Raw genomic sequence first — 19,217 nt, forward strand, 5'->3', positions numbered from 1 at the left:
TACATTTAAGCAGATATAATTTACTGTTAGGTACAATGTTTCTTACGGGATGGCGTATTACGTATCTCATAATATTATCGTTGAATTATATTCTATGTAAGTAAAATTATTTATTCACAAAGCTGTCAATATTCGAGATGTTATTTACTGAGTTATCTGTGAATTACGTTTGTTGTATTCCAAATTGTTGTGATAACGATTTTCTGTTATTCCTGAGTTGAACTTACTATCACTACTTACGTTTTTTCTTTAAGATCTTTTCGTTACCTTTCAAGTGAAAGTTTAGGCTTATAAAGTGGTATAAAAGATTTTAATAAATCACGTGTTTGTGACACCTCATATCACTAATCACCGCAGAATTCACTTTATAATAAATTGTAAATTTATTCTAGTAATTGATCATCATGTTTTACTTTAAATCCATACCATCATGTATTGACAAACACAAAAGCTACAAACAAAGAATGATCAGCATCCAAATTCTCCGAGACAAGTATCAAGAGAAAGAAGAAAAACTGCACAACCTGCCAAATAATTCAATCTTAATGCCTCAAAAAGTAAATTCACAACTTGAATATTTTGACCATCTCAACGGTTATCGTCAATTTGATACTACTTAATTATACGTTACCCATATAAGTTTCTAATAAATTAAATATAACAAGTATTAATTATAGACATGGTGCTTATTGTGAGTGGACTGAGCTCATGGCACATAGTGAAGGCATCAACAACAATAGTTCAAATGTAAAGTACACTTTGCAATAAGTAATCGTACCACAGTAAGCGCTCCGTATATTACTTATATTTAATACGTACAACGAAACATACACGTAATTACAATCATAGGGCCGGAAATGGTAACGTATCCACATAGAAAACAAGCCTTCGTATTTTTTTGGCACATTGCCAGACAAGGAGGGCTATATGTCAAATTGACATACTACCGCCTTATGTGACAGAATTCGATTGATTTTCAAGCAAAAATTCAAGATATCTTGGACGTTGTGCCATAAGAACAAAATACCATCTCAAGTCAGTAAGTAAGATAGCAGTTTATAGACCATTTTCCGTAATATTTTACCCAATAACTGGGGAAATGAACAATGTGTAAGCTACATTTTAATTGAAAAATTGCAACTCATTGATCGGAAGTGTTTTAAGTACCAGTCAGTCTGTAATATTGCTTTTGATTTAATTGTTATCATTATCGAATAATTTGTGTCATGAACAAGATATACTACTTGAATTTCTACTGTCTTAACATCATAGTGAATTCACTCGAACAGATTCATGTTATTGAGATCAAATATTATAAGAAACTCAAGAGAATATTGAATAAATAAGAAACAGTCACAGGTATTACTCTTTTTACATATCAGAGTTGTAAAAGCTACCAATGCTAAACTGAGATAGAACTGGTGTTCATTAAGTACGTAAATAAATTGCTCGGCAATTCATGGGTAAAATCGTAATTCACTGTCCACGCAAAAAATTTGAACATCTTATTATTAAGTAGCAATACTCACTACAAAATACCTAATGGTTAAATTAACTAGAACATGTATTTTAGCACGAAAGTAATACGATTCAATCGTATTCAGAAATACACATAACGCTCTATAAATTTAATGGAGTAGACTGAAAATACTTCAACTTTGAATTTCTATAACGGAACTAACAATGATGAACAGTTTCAGTAAAGTAAATTTTACAGATGAAACTCATGTTGCAATAGACATATAATTTGGTCAATATTTGTTTTGCAATTAACACACTTGACACCGTAGATATTTCTTTTTTAAAATAAGTAGACAATTCAAATCAACATAATCAATATGTGAATCAGACTTCAGGACCATTCGTATTTCATACTCCTAAATTTATCACCATATGACACAATATTCATCAATAACCTATCTAAGTTGAAAGTATAATTCAAAGCATGGGCGGAAATATTGAATTTTTGGCAAATTTCATCGAATAGAGATTCAGTAAGAAATATTCTTAAGCCTTAAAATGTGCTCATTTGGTATTTATAATCATTGTATCGTCATCTGGATAAGTTAGAGCCAGTTTCAGAATCAATCAAAGTTGACATATAATGTGTTGGTGTGTGCGACAACAGCAGTTGAGCAGCGTCCTCGCGTCCTAACGCTTGAAGCTGTTGGACTAAAGAGCCTACAGTGGAATCAGTTCCAGCGCAGTTCAGCAGTCTGAGGAAAAGTCATTAATAACCCTATGTGTAAATCACTCATCACTTATGGCTAAGCTACAACTTTGGCCACATGTTGTGTTCCGCAGAATTCAAATTATTCTTGCATATTGAATAATTAACAGCATCAAACCACACGGTTTTATATACACATTTGTAATATGGTAAATGTGAAATTAAAGTAACACGGTTCAGTTTGATAGATTGCTAACTTATTGTGAGTGGAAATATAAGTATAATACTAACCGTAGGGTTGGACTATCTGTTGTACTATCAAACTGTGCTACTCGATCACCAAGACCAAGCCTAACTGCAAGGAGACACCAATCTCTGCCATGAGATTCTGGAGGATCCAGCATCTGGGCTAATCGTCTTTGGACACTGGCCTTTATCTGCTTTACTGGTAATCGTGTACCAGATATTGTTTCATGGTTTAATGATAAACCAAACCCAACGATTTCCCAAATACTTTCTTGCTGCCCATTGAATGGATTCTTCATTATCGCTTCATCTAAGCTCAAATCAATCAGTGCTGAAAGAAACGTTGCTGGTTCCCAGCTATGTATCACCTAGAAAAAGAACATTTCTATTAATAGGTGTACAGAAGGTAACAAAAGGCGATGTGCATCACTGAAGATTGTGGTCAAAAGGGATTGTTTAAGATGTGTTGCACAGAGCAAATAAACGTAGTCCGAGCTCAACAAACCTCATCATAGTCTCGAAGCTGACTGGGGCTTAACCAATGCTTTTCTAGCAGCATACCCGGAGCTACAATTTCCACAGTGGTATCCAGAGCATCAAGAATGACGTTGAATAATCCTGCACATTGACGGCTAGTTCCTCGAGGTCCGCGAACTCTTACCTCTATGTAACCTTGATCTTCTTCTTCTAAAGTAACTATACTCTCACAGGCTCCCACGCATAACTTTGATCCCCGCCACCACTGATATAAATCCGAATCGCGAGGGTCCCAAGACTGTGTGATTTTTCGCAACTGGGCCTTAGAAATTAATAATAGGTATGAATGAAAAAACTCCAGGCACACTGACAACATACGAGAATGACGACACAGTTTTTCATCTTTTCCAGATATCTCACCTGCAAATGAGGAAATATAGGTGACAAGTGGTATAATGACGCTTCTCCTAGGCAAAACCGCAATCCTGCATGGGGCAAGGTTGTAGGAGAAGACTTCCAAGGTTCCCAAAGGCCAGGCAATCGTTCTATCAAATTCAAACAGGGAAGTTCAAACTCCACTTCATCTTCGTCAACTTCACACTGTGAATGAAGTATTATTACGAATTACATATGCTTTCCAATATTGAATGTATTCATTTACAGATCATTAATTTTACTTTTCAAGCCATAATGCATAGCAGGATTATTTAAAAAATCCGAATTTCTTAATATTAGCAATGAACTTACCGGTATACAGAGATTCATAGCTTGGAGAGCTTGCAGTGCTTGAGCAGCTGGACAAGGACACCTAGCTTGAAAGTCATCCATTGTATAAACTCCGGTAGTACGTCCTCCCAAACGACCTCTGTGTTCTGGACTCAATTGCCAACCAATAACGTCTCGCCAAAGCCACTCGGGATTGAGTACTACCAAATCATCAGGTAGAAGTACGCATTCTCCTAAGGCCTGAATCATTGACAGCTTATTCCACCAGTGAAATATAAAGTTTCTCACTATATTTTAGAATAAAAAACGTATCCGACTGCTTGAACTTTGAAGAGTATGCCATAGTACGTTACCTGTAGCTGTTGTCCAAGTTGTCTACAATGATCTAAAGATGTCAAAGGATTAACTTTTCTCACGTCTGCCAATAGCTCCTCAAGAGTTAACATAACTGGTGTTTCTTCCATGGTCTGCAAATGTGACCTCCATACTTCTACCAGCCCTGTCCATAGCAAAGCTCCCTATAAAATTATAAGAGAAATTGGAAATTGTTGTTTTTTTAATTTGTTTACATATACCCCCATAAATCTATATTAAGCAAAACGCACACAAGTTGTAAGCTTCTTGGTATTCAAAGATTGCACACTATGGAAAACATGCTCCATGTAAAAAATACAGTGTCATGCATCTAAAATTTCACAAACTAATACAAGTATATTTGTCATCTCAAAATAAAAAAAATCATCAACCTGCAATTCAAGATTTGCCAAGGGCGCGTACGTGGGTGCGGCACTCGAGTCGTGACTTTGACGAAAAGTTTCCGTAGCTCCCCCTCCTCCCTACACCATGCATTGCATGCATTAAAGCTGCAGTTAATCAACTTTCACAGTGAGAAAAATAATAGGGAAATATTTCTTTGGTTGGACTCACATCGAGAAAGAGCACTTTTTAAGTATTGAATAATTTTACTTAATATGTAAAATAGCGAAGGAAACTGATAATGTAAGATGGTTCTTGCACTCAGGTGATAACAATTACTTGAATCAAAGTTTCAAAACGTAATTAATGTATGTACAAATGCAATGATAATTCTATAAGACGGATTTTGTCAAAGCTTACACAAATAGATATATATCATACGTCTTGTAGTCCAATTTACATAAATATAGGTACGCAAAAATGAGTCTTGCTGCAAATTACTGATGTGATCAAATATATATTATGATGTCTGAATTTAAAATATCAATTCAAGTGTGCTTGAAAGAGATCATTTCAACACACTTGTAAACGTTACTTCTCAAGCTATATGGCAAAAGAGCATACCTCCTATAATCTGCATTTAACCATAGAATTCCGACTCTTTTGCTATGTAGCCATCAGAGTAACTTTACTCATAACATCATATGAAAAGCCAATTATGCAACAAACTTACAGGAACGCGATGTTACAAAAGGATCTTGTTTTGTTCCAATTCCTTCCTTGACCAATGATATATGAGCAAAAACTCATGCCATGAAATCATGCATAGAATAGTGTATCTCAAGTTTAAAAAATAACAATTTAAGGTAATAAAAATCCATAATAAATGATGGTTATGTATACCCAGAAAATGTAAATACTGAAAGGATAAGGATACTCTAATATAGTTATTTGTACTCAATAATTGCTGGTATTTGTCACAAACTTACACAATAATTCCATACTTATTACATTAGTTTCCCAAACAAACCTTGTCCTTTCCTATTATTTGTGACAAAATATAAGACTGAAAAACTGAATAAAAAGTGAAGCAGCGACTATTTCACCTCATTAAATTGTGCTCTGATGGAATTTAAATAGGTTCTAAGAAGCTTAAGTCCAGGGCTGGATGGATTCGTTGCATCTAGTGCAACCAGCTGAGGTTCATCTCCCAAAATTGACATGTATTCACTTAACAGGGGCAGGAGTGGAGCTAGAAGGCTTACTCCATTAGAAGTAGGAACTGGAGTTTCAGGAGCATAAGTTCCAACTAATATTACTTTCACATCACTACATCTGCCCCCAAATCCTGTGACACACAAAAGGCAGTTTTACATATCCCTGATTATATAGCTACCACATAAAGTACATTGTGAAAAATTAATAATGTAATGAAAATAGTGTTGATAAAATTGTACTGTAAAATATGATGCTAGTAAGAAGTAACGGAATTGTACATATTCAATTACAGTGAGTGGTGCATACCGATATTGGTTGGTTGAATACGATCTAAAATGTATCGCAGCCAGAACCTTGCTTGCTGTACCTGAACAGTTAATGGTTCTCTGAGACTGATTGTAACAAGGTGAACAGCAGGCTGTTGATATGTCAAAACATGATGGTATGCTATTAAATATTCCTCACGGCCGCATAACTCCCAAAACACACAATCACCTCCTGAACAAATGAGTTTTCAATGAAGCCCCAAATATGAAGTCGACTTCCACTCTTCACGCATTTGTGAGAATCACAACTAGCTCTAGACACATTTTATTACCTGCGTTTCCACGACTCCATTCCACCCCCAAAGTACCTTCATATTCACTGTCACTATATTCGAAACTCAAGGAGCCGTGTTTGCTGGTTACATCCAATTCAATACTTGGTTCTCTCTAAAAGTAATATGAATATCAAAGATTGCATGTCACGTCTGATTTCTTCCCATCATTTCTAATTAAGAGGTGATTAACTACACATAGGAATGCCTACTTTTGCAGTACAGTTCTGACTCCGGGATCTTCGGAAAAATCCAAAACTGAAGAGACCTGACTTGAGAGAACGTACTAGAGATGATTTTCCCGACGCACAATGCCCCAAAAGTCGGATATGAAGACGTTCTATGGGTCTTTGGGTTGGCTGTAGTTGTCGTATATAATTATCCCTCTGCACTGGCTAGGGTAATACAACATTTCAATGTTATTTTAAACTTTTGCTTACCTAAGAACCTAATTTCTACATCAGGCCCAAAAATAACTTGTGAATCAGAAACAAGCTATTGCTTAATTGATTCTTGAATTTAAGCCGCATGCAACTAACGCATAATTAATACTACAATAATTTTGTGGCTCAATCACCATTCTGAAAGTTGCTTACATTTCTCAATTTGTCCAACAAATTGGCTATCTCAAGATGACCATGTTTAATTGCTGTCACATCAGCTCGAATTCCGCGATTAGTTTTATCTACGTCACAACCGGCATGACACAATAACCGCACCAAATTAATATGACCATGCCGAGCGGCCACATGCAGCGGAGTCAAACCCTTTTTATTGGCAGCATCTAATTCTGCGCCGTTATCTATCAGTAATGATACCATCGATTCGTTGCCAGTTTCGCAAGCTGTGTGCAACAACGTGTCTTCCTTCTGAACGATAAATATTCATTTTTTAAAACATTTATAATACTGTTTGGTTTAATGAGATAATAAAAATAATTATCAATTTTGCTGGAAATACTGAAGCTGATAAACTCCATTCTTGACAAAACAGATATACTTTTTACACATTTGTTGCAATATATGTGCATACAGTGAGAGAAAATTACCAAATCCGTTACATTGAGTGGTGCTCCTTGCTGCAGTAACTGTAATACAGCTTCTATGCATCCACGTTTAACAGCACTCATCATAGCTCCCCTGAGACCCTGAGGTCCGTCAGAGCCCTGTTACGAATAAAATACTCGTATTATTTATTTATATCACAAAATGTGCCAAGTTACACCCCAACAGTATCTATAATGGTGCAAGGCATAATCAGTCAAGTAATGACAGTAGAAAAGGATTTCACAGTTCAGGCAATTGATGTTTAGAAATTTAATGCCAATATATTATTAACTCCAGGGATTCATCAAATGAAGTACTGTAATCTAAGACTTTTGAAGACTGTTCAGTCTCTTTAATAATAATAATATATTATTTTTCAATAAACTGCGATGCACGTCATTCGAATTATGGAAAAATGATTTAGGATGACAACTGAAAGACACAAGACAGTACTTATTGACGAAAATTGTTAAGTTCTTGAATTCTGGGACACACCGTCATTATCCATGGGTGCTTGAGACATGATTCCGCGCTGCCTCTTTCCCTGAAAACATAATATGTATTTTCTTCGGTTCATACAAAATGTACAACACAAGCCAAAGTTAATTAATTTTAACATGCTTCTGCCATGTGGCATAATAAAAATGAACGGTTCGTAAGATTGAAATAAAATTGAGTATCAGTATGGTCAAGAAAAAGGTGAACCATCGAATGGAAAAATCCAACATGCACTAGGATGTTTGAAGTGATTGCGTCAATAAATAACTGGAGGATTCGGTAAACTTACTTTGCATCTTTGACTAATAAAGACTGAATGAAATCCTTGGCTAGTGTAGAAACACTGCTAAAGTATTCATTGTCAAATTGATATTGGCAGGAAGCAACGTTAGCATATGTTTCTTGCTTATCTTCACCCAAAAATGGTGAAGCTCCACTCAAAAGAATATAAGTCAAGACCCCAACAGCCCATAGATCTGTTCCAAGACTAAGAGGTTCGTAATTGACAATTTCTGGGGCCACGAATTCTGGCGTTCCAAAGAGAGCTCGATGTTCCGAACCAGGTGTCAAACGATGAGAAAGTCCCAAATCTACATTCAGGCAATGTCAATTAATCTATTGTAAACTCACAGATAAAAATAATCAAACTCAATACTAGTCCCAGTTTTATATAAGAAAAATTAGGTTCTAATTTTAAGTAAATGGAATGAAAAAAATATATGTTTTCAGCATATCAATCTAAATTGTAATGATTAAAAATTTCTGTAACTAACCACTAGTAAAACCTAAAGTATTGCATTGCATACAGTATTTGGGTTAATTAAAAGATTACCCTTGGTGATAGGAGGAGTAGGCATTAATGAAATTAAACTAACCGATTAGCTTAATGCTTGGCATGGGTGGGGGTGTAGACAAAAGTATATTTTCAGGCTTAATATCCAAATGCGCTACTTGATGGGAATGTAAGTGACTTAAAGCCAGTAAAACTTGTCGCACCTGAAATAAAATAATCTTAATATCGATATATAAATTTCACAATTAATTCATAATTATCAATTTCACAGTATACATCATTACATTACATATGAGAAAACTGCAAGAGGTATAGTATCATGACAAACCACGTGCGTAGCTTCAACTTCGCTGGATGGTGTCCAATGAAACAATTCACCTCCGGTAATCAATTCTAATAGGAGAACAACAGTTGTACCTGTGTCAATAACTTTGTGCAAAGACACGATATTTGGATGTCTCAATCTTGCCAAAAGACCTGCTTCTCTTGCTGAAATCATAATTGATAAGAAAAAATATAGATCTAACTAAAATATTTGTGGTTTCAGAGATAAGCTGATCAACTTTCAATATTGTATCAATATCTGTTGCATACTTAATGAACTGAAGGTCTTTTTACCTATATTTTGGTCTATTCTCGACTACAAATTGATATTTTATTTATTATTAGACAAAACTAAAAGCGTTAAAAAAAACTCTATGCTAAATAACGGAAAATATTAGAAATATACTTTAGGAAATATATGCATTAGGTACCAATATCAGCTGTGGCTACTCCCCTGGCAACCCTCCGCTTCCTCATAATCTTGGCAGCAAATACTGCGTTAGTCTTTAGTTCTATGCATTTTCTGACCACAGCAAATTGACCTCTGTAACAAAAGAGTAATATATATTGATCATCAACGTATCAATAACCAATACCAAAAGTTTTAGTGTAAGTATCCAATGACCAATAATTTGTAAATTAATTTCTAATTGAAAAAAAATTTATTCTCTTCATCATAACGACAAAGAAACGTAGTGTCTATAGTTCCAAGGTAAAAATCAATTTTACCAGTGACAATTTAAAACTAGACCAATAATTAACAGTAACAAATGTATTTGTAATGAAAGCGAAGCCTATAAAAATTTAAAACTACTTCTGCTTAAAATGTAAGAATCTTACTTTCCAATCTCCTCATGGAGTTCATAATTTTTTTCGATAGGTTCATGATGAACCTCCATTAATGTGTCCCATTCTGGTCCTGAAAGAAAAAAAAAGGTTTTAGCTGTTCATAATATAGAATGGAATAACTGAATAGAAAAAAAAACATAGTAAGGATACTTATTTTACCGTTACCACTTTGTTGGTGTGTAACAAGTTTAATAAATACAAACTGAACTGTATCTACGACTCGAACTTGTAAAATAATATTATTTACATCGAATAACTGATTCGATACAATATGATTAATTTAAGTAAAAAAAATAAATATTGCTTTACAATGTAACTATAAATATAGAGAATTACTTGTATCGGAGAGTAGACAATTAGGTATTTAAGATACAGATTTAGTGCTAGGAGACGTCAAAATTCGAAAACATCTGGTAATTCAAAAAGACACCTACATTGCGAATGAAATTTCACATAATTAACCAAAACATACCACTAGCGGAGGCTCCAAACTGACGCGAGGTGCCTGGCATCATCCCCGGTCCATGTTTCGATATTTAGCCAACAACTTTGCCGACCGTTTGACAGAAAATTGTAAAAACTGTGGCATTCGTCGACATGCCGGCCGCCCTATACACAACGTACACAATCGATACTTGACGCCACCTTGTTGCTAGCAGTGGCTAGCAGACGATAAAGTTCGTTGTAGCGTTGACTACTTAGCTGTGAAGTAACGAGCCAAATATTAATTATGCTTACGCTATGCATTTTTACATTTCGAATTCTGCTATTTGCTAACCGCAGTCAAATATCATATTACAATATCGAACATTCCTACAGGTGAAATCAAATTTATTACAATTTAAAATATCTCTGTATTCGCTGCACATCCGAAACTACGACTCATTACGTGTATGTATAGCATGTTACTTATGACCAAACTATACATAATTATACATGTGTACCTCTAGTCAGCTGCGGGGTCAATTCCATCGATGCGGTATTCAATTGGTAAATTTCAGGAGAAATTAAGATATTGGTGGAAGCCAGGGCCATTGTGGCATAAATAGTCATTACATTATAAGATATTTCAAATATTATCATTTAATACGCTATGTTGACAATGACCTATAAATAAAATGCTATTACATTACAAACACTGAGCTATAAATCATTGGCCATAGCACGTACAAATATGGGGGTCAATCATCAGTATTTAAATATTTATTTTTGTCAAGTGAAAATGCTTACAATGCTGTGGAACGATATTGTATAATTCAAAAACGCTGAATGAATTAATAAGTAATTAGAATTGAGTAACACCGATGGTGTAATCTTTTAAAGCTAAGCATTAATAAGATGCGATAAGAAATAGGGTTGATTTCAAGGAGCAAGTTAATCTTTCATGGACTCCTCTGAAAGTTGACTCGGTTTAGGTGCCTCATTGTCATCAGCCTTCTTTTTGCTACCAGACACAATATCATCAATCCTCAACAATAAAATTGCTGTCTCAACTGCAGTCTTGTAGATCTGAAGCTTTACCGCTAGTGGTTCCCATATGCCACGTTCTTTCATATCAACCAATAATCCTGTCTCGCCATCAATTCCCCAAGTAGAACTTGCGGTAACATGCTTTGCACGCAGGGCTGTCAGAGTACGGATCGTATTTGCACCACAGTTTTGTGCCAAAGTCCGCGGGATAATTTCCAAAGCCTGTGCGACAGCCTTATAAGGCCACTGCTCAATGCCAGCTAGGCCTGAAGCCTTTTCTGAGAGACGACGAGACACTGCCATTTCCACCGCACCACCACCTGAAATTAAATACAGTATTTTCGTAAGACCGAGATAATTTGACTCATATTTCATCGTTCTAAATAAAGATCACTGAATTATAGGTGTAAGAATTACCTGGAACTAGCTTTGGCTCCACCAATAAATTTTTGGCAACATGAAGAGCATCTTGTAGATTTCTCTCAGTTTCATTTAGCACATCTTTACTGGCACCACGTAAAATAATGGTGCAGGCTTTGGGATTCTCACATTCAGTGACAAAGCAGAAATACTCATCTCCAAGTTTTTTTATCTCAAATAACCCTGCACCAGTTCCTACGTCTTCTTCACGAAGTTCTTCCGTGCGATTGACAACAGTTGCTCCACAAGCCCTGGCAACTCTATTATTATCAGATTTTCGCATCCTGCGAATAGCAGTTATTCCAGCTTTCAACAAATAGTGTTGAGCCAAGTCTGACACGCCTTTTTCAGTAAATACGACATCTGGTTTCAAAACAATGATGTCATCGCAAATTTTCTTTACATGTTCCTCTTCCAGTTCTAATATCCTTGTGAAGTCTGTGTCCTTTAGAATCTCAACATTTGTTTGGGATTCACCCTTTTTGTACTCCAACGGACAATCCAACAATACAATTCTTGGATTCTTAATGTAGCGCTTCATTTTTGGGTGAGTTACATCTTTGTTAACCATAACACCCTTCAATACTGTACTATCTTCAATGCTGCCACCTGAAATCTTCTCTACTTTGGCATACCGCTTGATGTCTATCTCTCGTCTGCCATTTTCTTCAAGCATAATAGTGTGGACTGCATCCAAGGCAATGTCACAAGCTAGTTCTGCCCAGCGACCGATGAATTTAGTCCCAACACATGATTTGACTACTTGTGCTAGCTTTGTTCTATCATTCCGATCCAATTCAGTGCTGACTTCATCATTCAGAATGGTTATCATATCTTCTAAAGCCTGCCTGTACGCTCTGATTATTACTGTGGGATGCATGCCTTGTTCCAAAAACGGTTCAGCAGTAGCTAAGATCTCTCCAGCTAATACAATTACCGATGTTGTCCCATCTCCGACTTCTTCATCCTGGGTTCTCGCAATTTCAATCATCGATTTACCAGCTGGATGTTGAACTGTGATTTCCCGAAGAATGGCATTTCCATCATTGGTCATTACGATCCCACCCATTGGATCCATCAGCATTTTCAGCATAGCCTGAGGCCCAAGGCATGTTCTGATAACATCAGCGATAGCCTTTGGTAATAGAAAAATAATTGAATTTATGTCTTAAATGATCTCAGTTCTAAAGCGGACTGTATATTTGCAGAGGTTGAATCTGAAAAGATATTTGCATGTTTCTCAAGCTACACGTTTCAGAATTAACCTCTCCAATGTACTTATGAAATGATCAGTGTGAAAAGTTTACAATATTACTGTTGTTCTTAAATAATTGTAATGCCTGGGATTAGCGACTAATTTTGCAATCGTCGTGATCCTGACTTCGAAGCATCACTTGGTACATATCCATTTGATTTATGTAAAATTTACTAGTATAACTATATTAAACAGTATAATCAAGAAAACGGTCATAATTATTGACTGTTAGATCAGGTTAGGTAGCGGGGAATTATTCGATTTCTATTTTGTGCTGAAAATTGATGACGAAAATGCACGTGGGTGTGCCGACGAAGCAAGACCGTATAAGGAGAATTTACTGGTCATGTGTGTGGCGGGTGTGTTTGTACCTTGCCGGCTTGGATGTTTTCACGTTGAACTTTCTTGCCCGCATCTCGCTTTGTGTTTTGGCCTGCAATTATAAGAGACGGCATTATGCGTATGATAGCGTCGGGAAATTTTCCTAACAGTATAATAACAATTTCATTGTTTTTACACTCACTCAAAACCACAATAGGCGCTGACCCTGGACCAAACATTTTTCACTGCACACGCTGTTCGAACTTCCCAATAAATATCGAAGGTGGGCGTTCAGCTCAAGAATCTCGCGTGAGACGAACTGTTCTAGAAGAAACGTGGGTATGGTTTCAGTCATCGGATAAATCCTATGTAAGAAGAGCTAACGACCTCCCATCTGGTGTTCAAGCACGAAAGACTGGTACAAAAAACGAAATATCATCTGTCGTGTGTCTAACTATCCAGTTGATGAGGATCATCCGACAAGGCATATTTAAGTACGGATGCGTATTTATTCGAGATTTCAAATCTTTGACAATACGAGCACACATGATGACGCACATGATGCATACCAAAGAGGTTACAGGAATGCCCAAAATCGACTAACCGATAATCTTGCAATATGATTCGTAAAGTTTTCACTAGTCATGTACTCCCCCCGCCCCGCCACGCCTGGCGCAATACTCATAGAACACTAGTGCCCTCTTAATTTTGGAAATAATTTGTATACATGAAGTTCTTACTCCTTGTATAGTCTGCATGATGTATGCGGAGATTTAAAAATTTCAAAGGCATCTTTCGAATCGAACTATCGTATACTGAAAAAGTGAGAGGGAGCATATTTGACAGCTCATCAAATCGTTTGGCATAAAATGAATACTAGTCATTTAACGTGATTCATTATAAATGATTTGGTTTCATCACAATACTAATTCAATTAAACGATGACGGAAAAATTGAGGAGATATGAGAAAATTGATTTCTTGGGAGAAGGACAGGTTAGTTGGTATCAGATGCCACCATTTATCACGTTTTAGTTGCATTAGTAGTGATATTTTATAAATATTTTTTTTTTAATTTCAGTTTGCAACTGTGTATAAAGCTCGAGATACTGAGACCGACAGCATAGTAGCTGTGAAAAAGGTGATTTAGCAAAAAAATTACTTCTATCGGACAGGTTAACATATACAATAAATAATCATCCATCATTATTCTCCAGATCAAAGTCGGAAGCCGAGCAGAAGCAAAGGACGGAATTAATCGTACCGCCTTGCGAGAAATAAAACTCTTGCAAGAGCTTAAACACGATAATATCATCGGATTATTAGGCAAGTACTTGTTTGTTCAAATAATGTTTTTATCCATCATTGAATGGTACCTATCTAATTTTTATTATAACAAATTTTCAGATGTCTTTGGTCATAAATCCAATGTGTCGTTGGTGTTTGATTTCATGGATACAGACTTGGAAGTTATAATAAAAGATAGTAACATAGTCTTAACATCAGCGAATGTGAAATCTTATATGATCCAAACCCTCCAAGGACTTGAGTATCTCCACTTCAATTGGATACTTCATAGAGACCTAAAACCCAACAATCTGCTTGTGAATAGTAGCGGCGTATTAAAAATAGGAGATTTTGGTCTCGCCAAGTTCTTTGGATCACCAAACAGAATATACACTCATCAAGTTGTTACTAGGTGGTACAGAGCACCAGAACTGCTGTATGGTGCTAGATTATATGGCACTGGCGTTGACATGTGGGCAATCGGTTGCATACTGGCTGAGTTACTGTTACGCCTCCCATTCCTCCCTGGAGAGTCAGATTTGGATCAACTAACGAGAATATTCCAGGTCCATATCATTATTCAAGTTCAGTCAATAAAATAGGGCGTTTTGATCTAAAGATACCAGTGATTCAATAAATCACATACTGTAGTTAAAAATACAACACAAATAAGTTTATGGTACAATCTTTCTTGTTGAAATATTTTTGCAGACGCTGGGTACACCAAGCGATGAAACATGGCCTGGAATGACGGATTTGCCAGATTTTATACAGTTCAAGCCATTTCCTGGTACTCCACTGAAGCATATCTTCACTGCGGCTGGAGACGATCTGTTAGATTTAATCACAAGTCTGTTAAACGTTAATCCATTGGAACGCTGTACTTGTGATCAAGCTCTACAGATGCCTTATTTTAGTAATAAACCACCACCAACGATTGGATCAAAATTGCCTCTTCCCATGACTATCAGGAAAGAACCAGAGGAAAAACCTAGTCTCAAGAGAAAATTGTTAGAATCCATGGATGGAGGATCACTAGCGAAGAGACTGCAATTCTAGCTATAAAAGATATTAGGTCTATGTGATACATTACATACTAAGGAACTCTTCTAGTTCGCCTAGTTTTGTGTTGCAAATATTCAAGGAAGTTCAAGAACTTTCACATATCCTTAAATTATAATTCATAGCTACTTCTCACATTCTTCAAAGCTGTGAAACTTAGGAACAATATTGCTTTGCGTTTGTTGTAGATATTACAATAATTTACTGAACCAAAAATTCACGATTTTAGTTTGGTATTATGATGTTTGTGGTACTAGTAGAAAGTATTTGTATGTGTATGTTCAGTTTTCAATAGAGTCATTATTTTGTTAGTAACTTAAATCACTATTAAAAAATATATTACCAGGCTGGTGACATGAAATTTAAAAAAATGTTTACACAAGTTTCCGTATGCATAATCTTCAGACAGCATTGCCACCTACATTTGGATACTTGTCATGTATATGTACTGTGCATTTAGGGTAAACAACGTAAAGCCAGCAGTATATGTGCTCTATATGAAACAACAATTACTGATAACTCGGCATAAACGTTTGTTTAAAACAACTATTAGTAATTACTGGGTGACTGTATGTAAGAAATTCAATTTGTGTTGAAGACTCAAACGATAGTCAACATCACGCTATTCCAAAGTCTAAATTAAAGAACATTTTATTTCAAATTTATACACCAAATTGATGTTATCAGCTCACTGAATTCCAATAATTCAAACAATTTTGAGACCGGCAATCGAATTCTCCAGTGTCTAAAACAGAATCGAAAAAAACTTAACCAACTGATACGGTATTTAAATATTTCAGATTAAAGGATCATAAATTAAAAGTGATACAATACCTTCAGATCCCAAATGACCAATTGTCCGTCTAACCCACTTGTACTAAATTTGTCTTCTCGTAGTTTTCGTACACAAGTAATTGCATTCTGGTGAATACTATCCAGGGCAGTGTCTGTTGTTTCTATGCGTGCTTGGCGATCAAGCGATTGAAATTTTCGCATAGCCGAAAGTCCACCGGCTTCTTTTCTTTGAGTATTATCCAGTTTTGATGCAAAATATAATTGGCCGTTATCATCCAAGGCGTAGAGCATAGGAGAACAACTATGTCCCTGAAAAATAAATATCAATTTTTTACTGTCTGCTGAAGGAAGTGAATTTTCTGACAGTTCTCTTAACCCTTTCAAAACGGTTATCCATCCCAATGGCAAGAGATTTCAAAAATTCATATGAACAGTTTCACTAATCCGATTTTTTTTTAAGGAATGTTTTTCGTCAACAGTTCCAATATCTATCTGAAAGAAAATATATTAAAGTCTGTCCTTCGTTTAAGTATATTTTCTCATCGGAAAAGTACAGCTAATTTTCGAATCTGTTTCTAATTTCATAGGCTATTGAAAATTGACTTTCTTTCTGAAAAACAAAAAATGAATGTTTCTAGCATAGTCATAAATGTCATGAATAAAAATATGTTTAAGCTCAGAACCTATTAATGCAAAGTTGTAAACTTGAAAAACATTACATGTCCACTGTAATAGAAATCTGTATAACTTTCAATATGGATTTAGGAAAATTCTATATGGATTATTATTGAAGAACTTAGTTGAAAGATACAAAATCGAAATACGCTGGAAAAAAAAATTTCTATTGCTCGATTTAATTCAGTTCTAAAAGAGTTAATTACAAAGTAATGAGTAAGCGTTTGGAACAAAAGTAAATAGGATTCAAGTCTGGTAAATATTTCATTATTATGGGCATTAGAGAAACCTATTAGAGTTCTTACTGCAGCCACGATGGAATTCGGCCCAACCCAAATGCAGCTTAAAAATGGAAGATGCTCTGTGCGTAAGCGTGTAACTGTGTTGCCTTTGGAAGCATCAGCAACACAAACGGATGAGTCATGACCAATCCAACACACTTTGTTACCGCATTGACTAAAGGCAACAGAGTGTACCCATCCACCTGCAAAATTAGATTATGAAACTTCCGACCTTTGAATTGTATGAATAACAAAGTTGGCCCAAATATGATTTGCTTTAAATATTATTTATTATTGCTCTAGGGGTTAAAGAGGTGAAGGATTGTAATTCCAAAAAGAAAGTTTATGATGTGAATGAAATCAAGTTTACCTCCATTTGGAGAGTTTGGAAATTCGGCCAATGCAGTTCCCAAACTTGACTTTGTTCCCCAAGGACCAGGTTGTGGGGCTTCTTCAATATCTTTAACATAAGCGCTAAATACCCGGACTTTGTAATCAGCTGATCCAGCAACCAATAACAAATTATTGGGATGCCAGTCTAGTGCAGTAACTGTTGATCTCAATGGTCTTTTGATATGCTTAGACACCCACCAATCATTTTCTTCCTCAAAATAGCACACAGAGATCAATCTTGCACCAGAACCAACAGCAAACTTGTTTTCTGAATAAATAAATAATAAATTTTACATTAGATCCATACCGTTAATATAATTAGACCCCAAGATTATAACTAAAAATGTCGAAATCAAACTTAGGATCCCTACCTAGTGGTGACCATTTGACACAAGTAGCGGCTCTATTAATTCTGAGTAAAACCAAAGTGGGTTTCCACTTTCCATCGTCTCCCTGAGTCCATACATAGGCATTTCTATCAACCGCACAAGTTACAATACGGTTAGTATTTGGGGCCCAATCAATGCCCATAACCCGTAGATCATGTTGATTCAAAATATCCAGCAACTTCCATCCGTTGGAAGATCGCTGATATATATGGACTTCGTTGTTGTTTGGTGATAATGCCAACTCTGTTGAAAACGTGATTGATTATTTATATGCGGACAAATTACATTACTGCTGATAATAATACAGCAATATTTTGTTTAAGTTCTAACTAAAAATGATCAAAGTAATAAATTGAAGGAGTTTACCGGAATGAAGTACATGCTTTAAATTTGACAACTTACGCGTTCTATCTTTGTTCCACGCATGGCAGGTTATGGGGCTGACACCAAAACTGTGTGTTTCCGTCATATTGAATAAAAAATTACAATTGTATTCAGTTTAACGATGGTTGAAGCAATGCAATATCGTTCTGAAAATAAATTTGACAAGAGGTTTCTGATTACGATTTATCACAAAATGAATCATAAGGTGAATTGGGTGCGGCCAATGCGGTTAGTCTGTGAGGGATTTTATCACGATCTATGTATGTACTAACTAATAAGCTTACCGAATGAAATGCTGGAAATTCGCGGACTCTGGGCCGTCAACACGAATTTCCAAATGCCTCTTAAAATAGTGTAAAGGGTTATCACATCACTCTAAACAACAAAAAGAACCTATTTCAGATGACAGCTAATCATGAGCCAACAGTCAATGCCGCTTGCTGCCGCTGACCAATGCACGGATCGGTATCACGGCAAATCACGGAGCACGTACTCACATACGTAGGCAGAGGTACGCGGATGGTACGCGGGTAGCGTACCGAAAATTGGAGCTAGTTCAACATCAGCGCTATGCCTGTGTGGATGAAAGGCAAAGTATTCTCGATTAAAGGCAAAACGTTTGAAGAAAACTACTTTGCCCATCCACCGGAGACACCCATGAACATAAAGGAATCGCGAGCGAAACCGCCAGTGTATTTTCTATTTTGAAGGTACCGTCGGCCAACTAGAAACGCGGTCGATCTCATTCGTAACTGTATCCTTTGTGTTAAACTGGCATTTCTACCTCTTTTTAAAAAGTATTTTAAACTTGGACGACGTATGTTTTATTTGCTGTGGATTGTGGA

At 36.0% G+C, this 19,217-nt stretch overlaps 4 protein-coding genes across 5 annotated transcripts; 1 reads left to right on the plus strand and 3 right to left on the minus strand.

Annotated features, from left to right (window-relative positions):
* Positions 1 to 386: 386 nt before the first annotated feature.
* On the minus strand, positions 387 to 10,681 carry LOC124185342 (death-associated protein kinase 1-like). 2 transcript variants are annotated; one of them, XM_046576008.1, is made up of 20 exons: positions 10,114 to 10,681; positions 9,633 to 9,711; positions 9,224 to 9,336; positions 8,797 to 8,957; positions 8,551 to 8,671; positions 7,965 to 8,265; positions 7,673 to 7,721; positions 7,180 to 7,296; positions 6,728 to 7,000; positions 6,344 to 6,526; positions 6,132 to 6,246; positions 5,840 to 6,031; positions 5,422 to 5,663; positions 4,366 to 4,455; positions 3,973 to 4,137; positions 3,641 to 3,859; positions 3,314 to 3,493; positions 2,922 to 3,215; positions 2,462 to 2,784; positions 387 to 2,216 (listed from the first exon to the last, which is right to left on the minus strand). In XM_046576008.1, exons 1-20 carry the CDS (start codon positions 10,154 to 10,156, stop codon positions 2,054 to 2,056), a joined length of 3,423 nt encoding a protein of 1,140 aa, XP_046431964.1. In that variant the 5' UTR covers positions 10,157 to 10,681; the 3' UTR covers positions 387 to 2,053. The 2 variants fall into 2 exon arrangements, with proteins under 2 accessions (XP_046431964.1, XP_046431965.1); XM_046576009.1 differs by lacking the exon at positions 4,366 to 4,455.
* A 148-nt stretch (positions 10,682 to 10,829) lies between these two features.
* LOC124185344 (T-complex protein 1 subunit gamma) lies at positions 10,830 to 13,470 on the minus strand. Its single transcript, XM_046576011.1, has 4 exons — positions 13,310 to 13,470; positions 13,158 to 13,219; positions 11,529 to 12,666; positions 10,830 to 11,431 (listed from the first exon to the last, which is right to left on the minus strand). The coding sequence occupies exons 1-4, from the start codon at positions 13,344 to 13,346 to the stop codon at positions 11,016 to 11,018; spliced, it is 1,653 nt and encodes a 550-aa protein (XP_046431967.1). The 5' UTR covers positions 13,347 to 13,470; the 3' UTR covers positions 10,830 to 11,015.
* A 319-nt stretch (positions 13,471 to 13,789) lies between these two features.
* Positions 13,790 to 16,600, plus strand: LOC124185349 (cyclin-dependent kinase 7). Its single transcript, XM_046576016.1, has 5 exons — positions 13,790 to 14,102; positions 14,188 to 14,247; positions 14,324 to 14,432; positions 14,514 to 14,959; positions 15,105 to 16,600. The coding sequence occupies exons 1-5, from the start codon at positions 14,049 to 14,051 to the stop codon at positions 15,450 to 15,452; spliced, it is 1,017 nt and encodes a 338-aa protein (XP_046431972.1). The 5' UTR covers positions 13,790 to 14,048; the 3' UTR covers positions 15,453 to 16,600.
* On the minus strand, positions 16,091 to 18,855 carry LOC124185348 (actin-related protein 2/3 complex subunit 1A-B). Its single transcript, XM_046576015.1, has 7 exons — positions 18,657 to 18,855; positions 18,391 to 18,518; positions 17,971 to 18,231; positions 17,577 to 17,867; positions 17,231 to 17,409; positions 16,290 to 16,559; positions 16,091 to 16,200 (listed from the first exon to the last, which is right to left on the minus strand). Exons 2-7 carry the CDS (start codon positions 18,455 to 18,457, stop codon positions 16,162 to 16,164), a joined length of 1,107 nt encoding a protein of 368 aa, XP_046431971.1. The 5' UTR covers positions 18,458 to 18,518; positions 18,657 to 18,855; the 3' UTR covers positions 16,091 to 16,161.
* Between the last annotated feature and the right edge of the window lie 362 nt (positions 18,856 to 19,217).

Source organism: Neodiprion fabricii, chromosome 6, assembly GCF_021155785.1.
Source record: "Neodiprion fabricii isolate iyNeoFabr1 chromosome 6, iyNeoFabr1.1, whole genome shotgun sequence".
Lineage (NCBI taxonomy): Eukaryota > Metazoa > Arthropoda > Insecta > Hymenoptera > Diprionidae > Neodiprion > Neodiprion fabricii.

Bases quoted from the DNA above. Each gene is read 5' to 3' on its own strand.
- LOC124185342 (XM_046576008.1), bottom strand. From the start codon at position 10,156: ATGATGCCAGGCACCTCGCGTCAGTTTGGAGCCTCCGCTAGTG. The intron at 8,672-8,796 runs GTTTGTCATGAT...ATTTTATTTCAG, and splicing joins AAGTTGAAGCTACGCACGTG to GTGCGACAAGTTTTACTGGC. The intron at 2,217-2,461 runs GTTAGTATTATA...ACTTTTCCTCAG, and splicing joins ACAGATAGTCCAACCCTACG to ACTGCTGAACTGCGCTGGAA.
- LOC124185344 (XM_046576011.1), bottom strand. From the start codon at position 13,346: ATGTTTGGTCCAGGGTCAGCGCCTATTGTGGTTTTGA. The intron at 12,667-13,157 runs GTACAAACACAC...CTATTACCAAAG, and splicing joins AAAACATCCAAGCCGGCAAG to GCTATCGCTGATGTTATCAG. The intron at 11,432-11,528 runs GTAATTCTTACA...ATTTAATTTCAG, and splicing joins GGAGCCAAAGCTAGTTCCAG to GTGGTGGTGCGGTGGAAATG.
- LOC124185349 (XM_046576016.1), top strand. From the start codon at position 14,049: ATGACGGAAAAATTGAGGAGATATGAGAAAATTGATTTCTTGGGAGAA. The intron at 14,248-14,323 runs GTGATTTAGCAA...ATTATTCTCCAG, and splicing joins GCATAGTAGCTGTGAAAAAG to ATCAAAGTCGGAAGCCGAGC. The intron at 14,433-14,513 runs GCAAGTACTTGT...ACAAATTTTCAG, and splicing joins TAATATCATCGGATTATTAG to ATGTCTTTGGTCATAAATCC.
- LOC124185348 (XM_046576015.1), bottom strand. From the start codon at position 18,457: ATGACGGAAACACACAGTTTTGGTGTCAGCCCCATAACCTGCCATGCG. The intron at 16,560-17,230 runs GTAAGAACTCTA...TTTATTTTTCAG, and splicing joins CGAATTCCATCGTGGCTGCA to GGACATAGTTGTTCTCCTAT. The intron at 16,201-16,289 runs GTATTGTATCAC...ATTCTGTTTTAG, and splicing joins TGGTCATTTGGGATCTGAAG to ACACTGGAGAATTCGATTGC.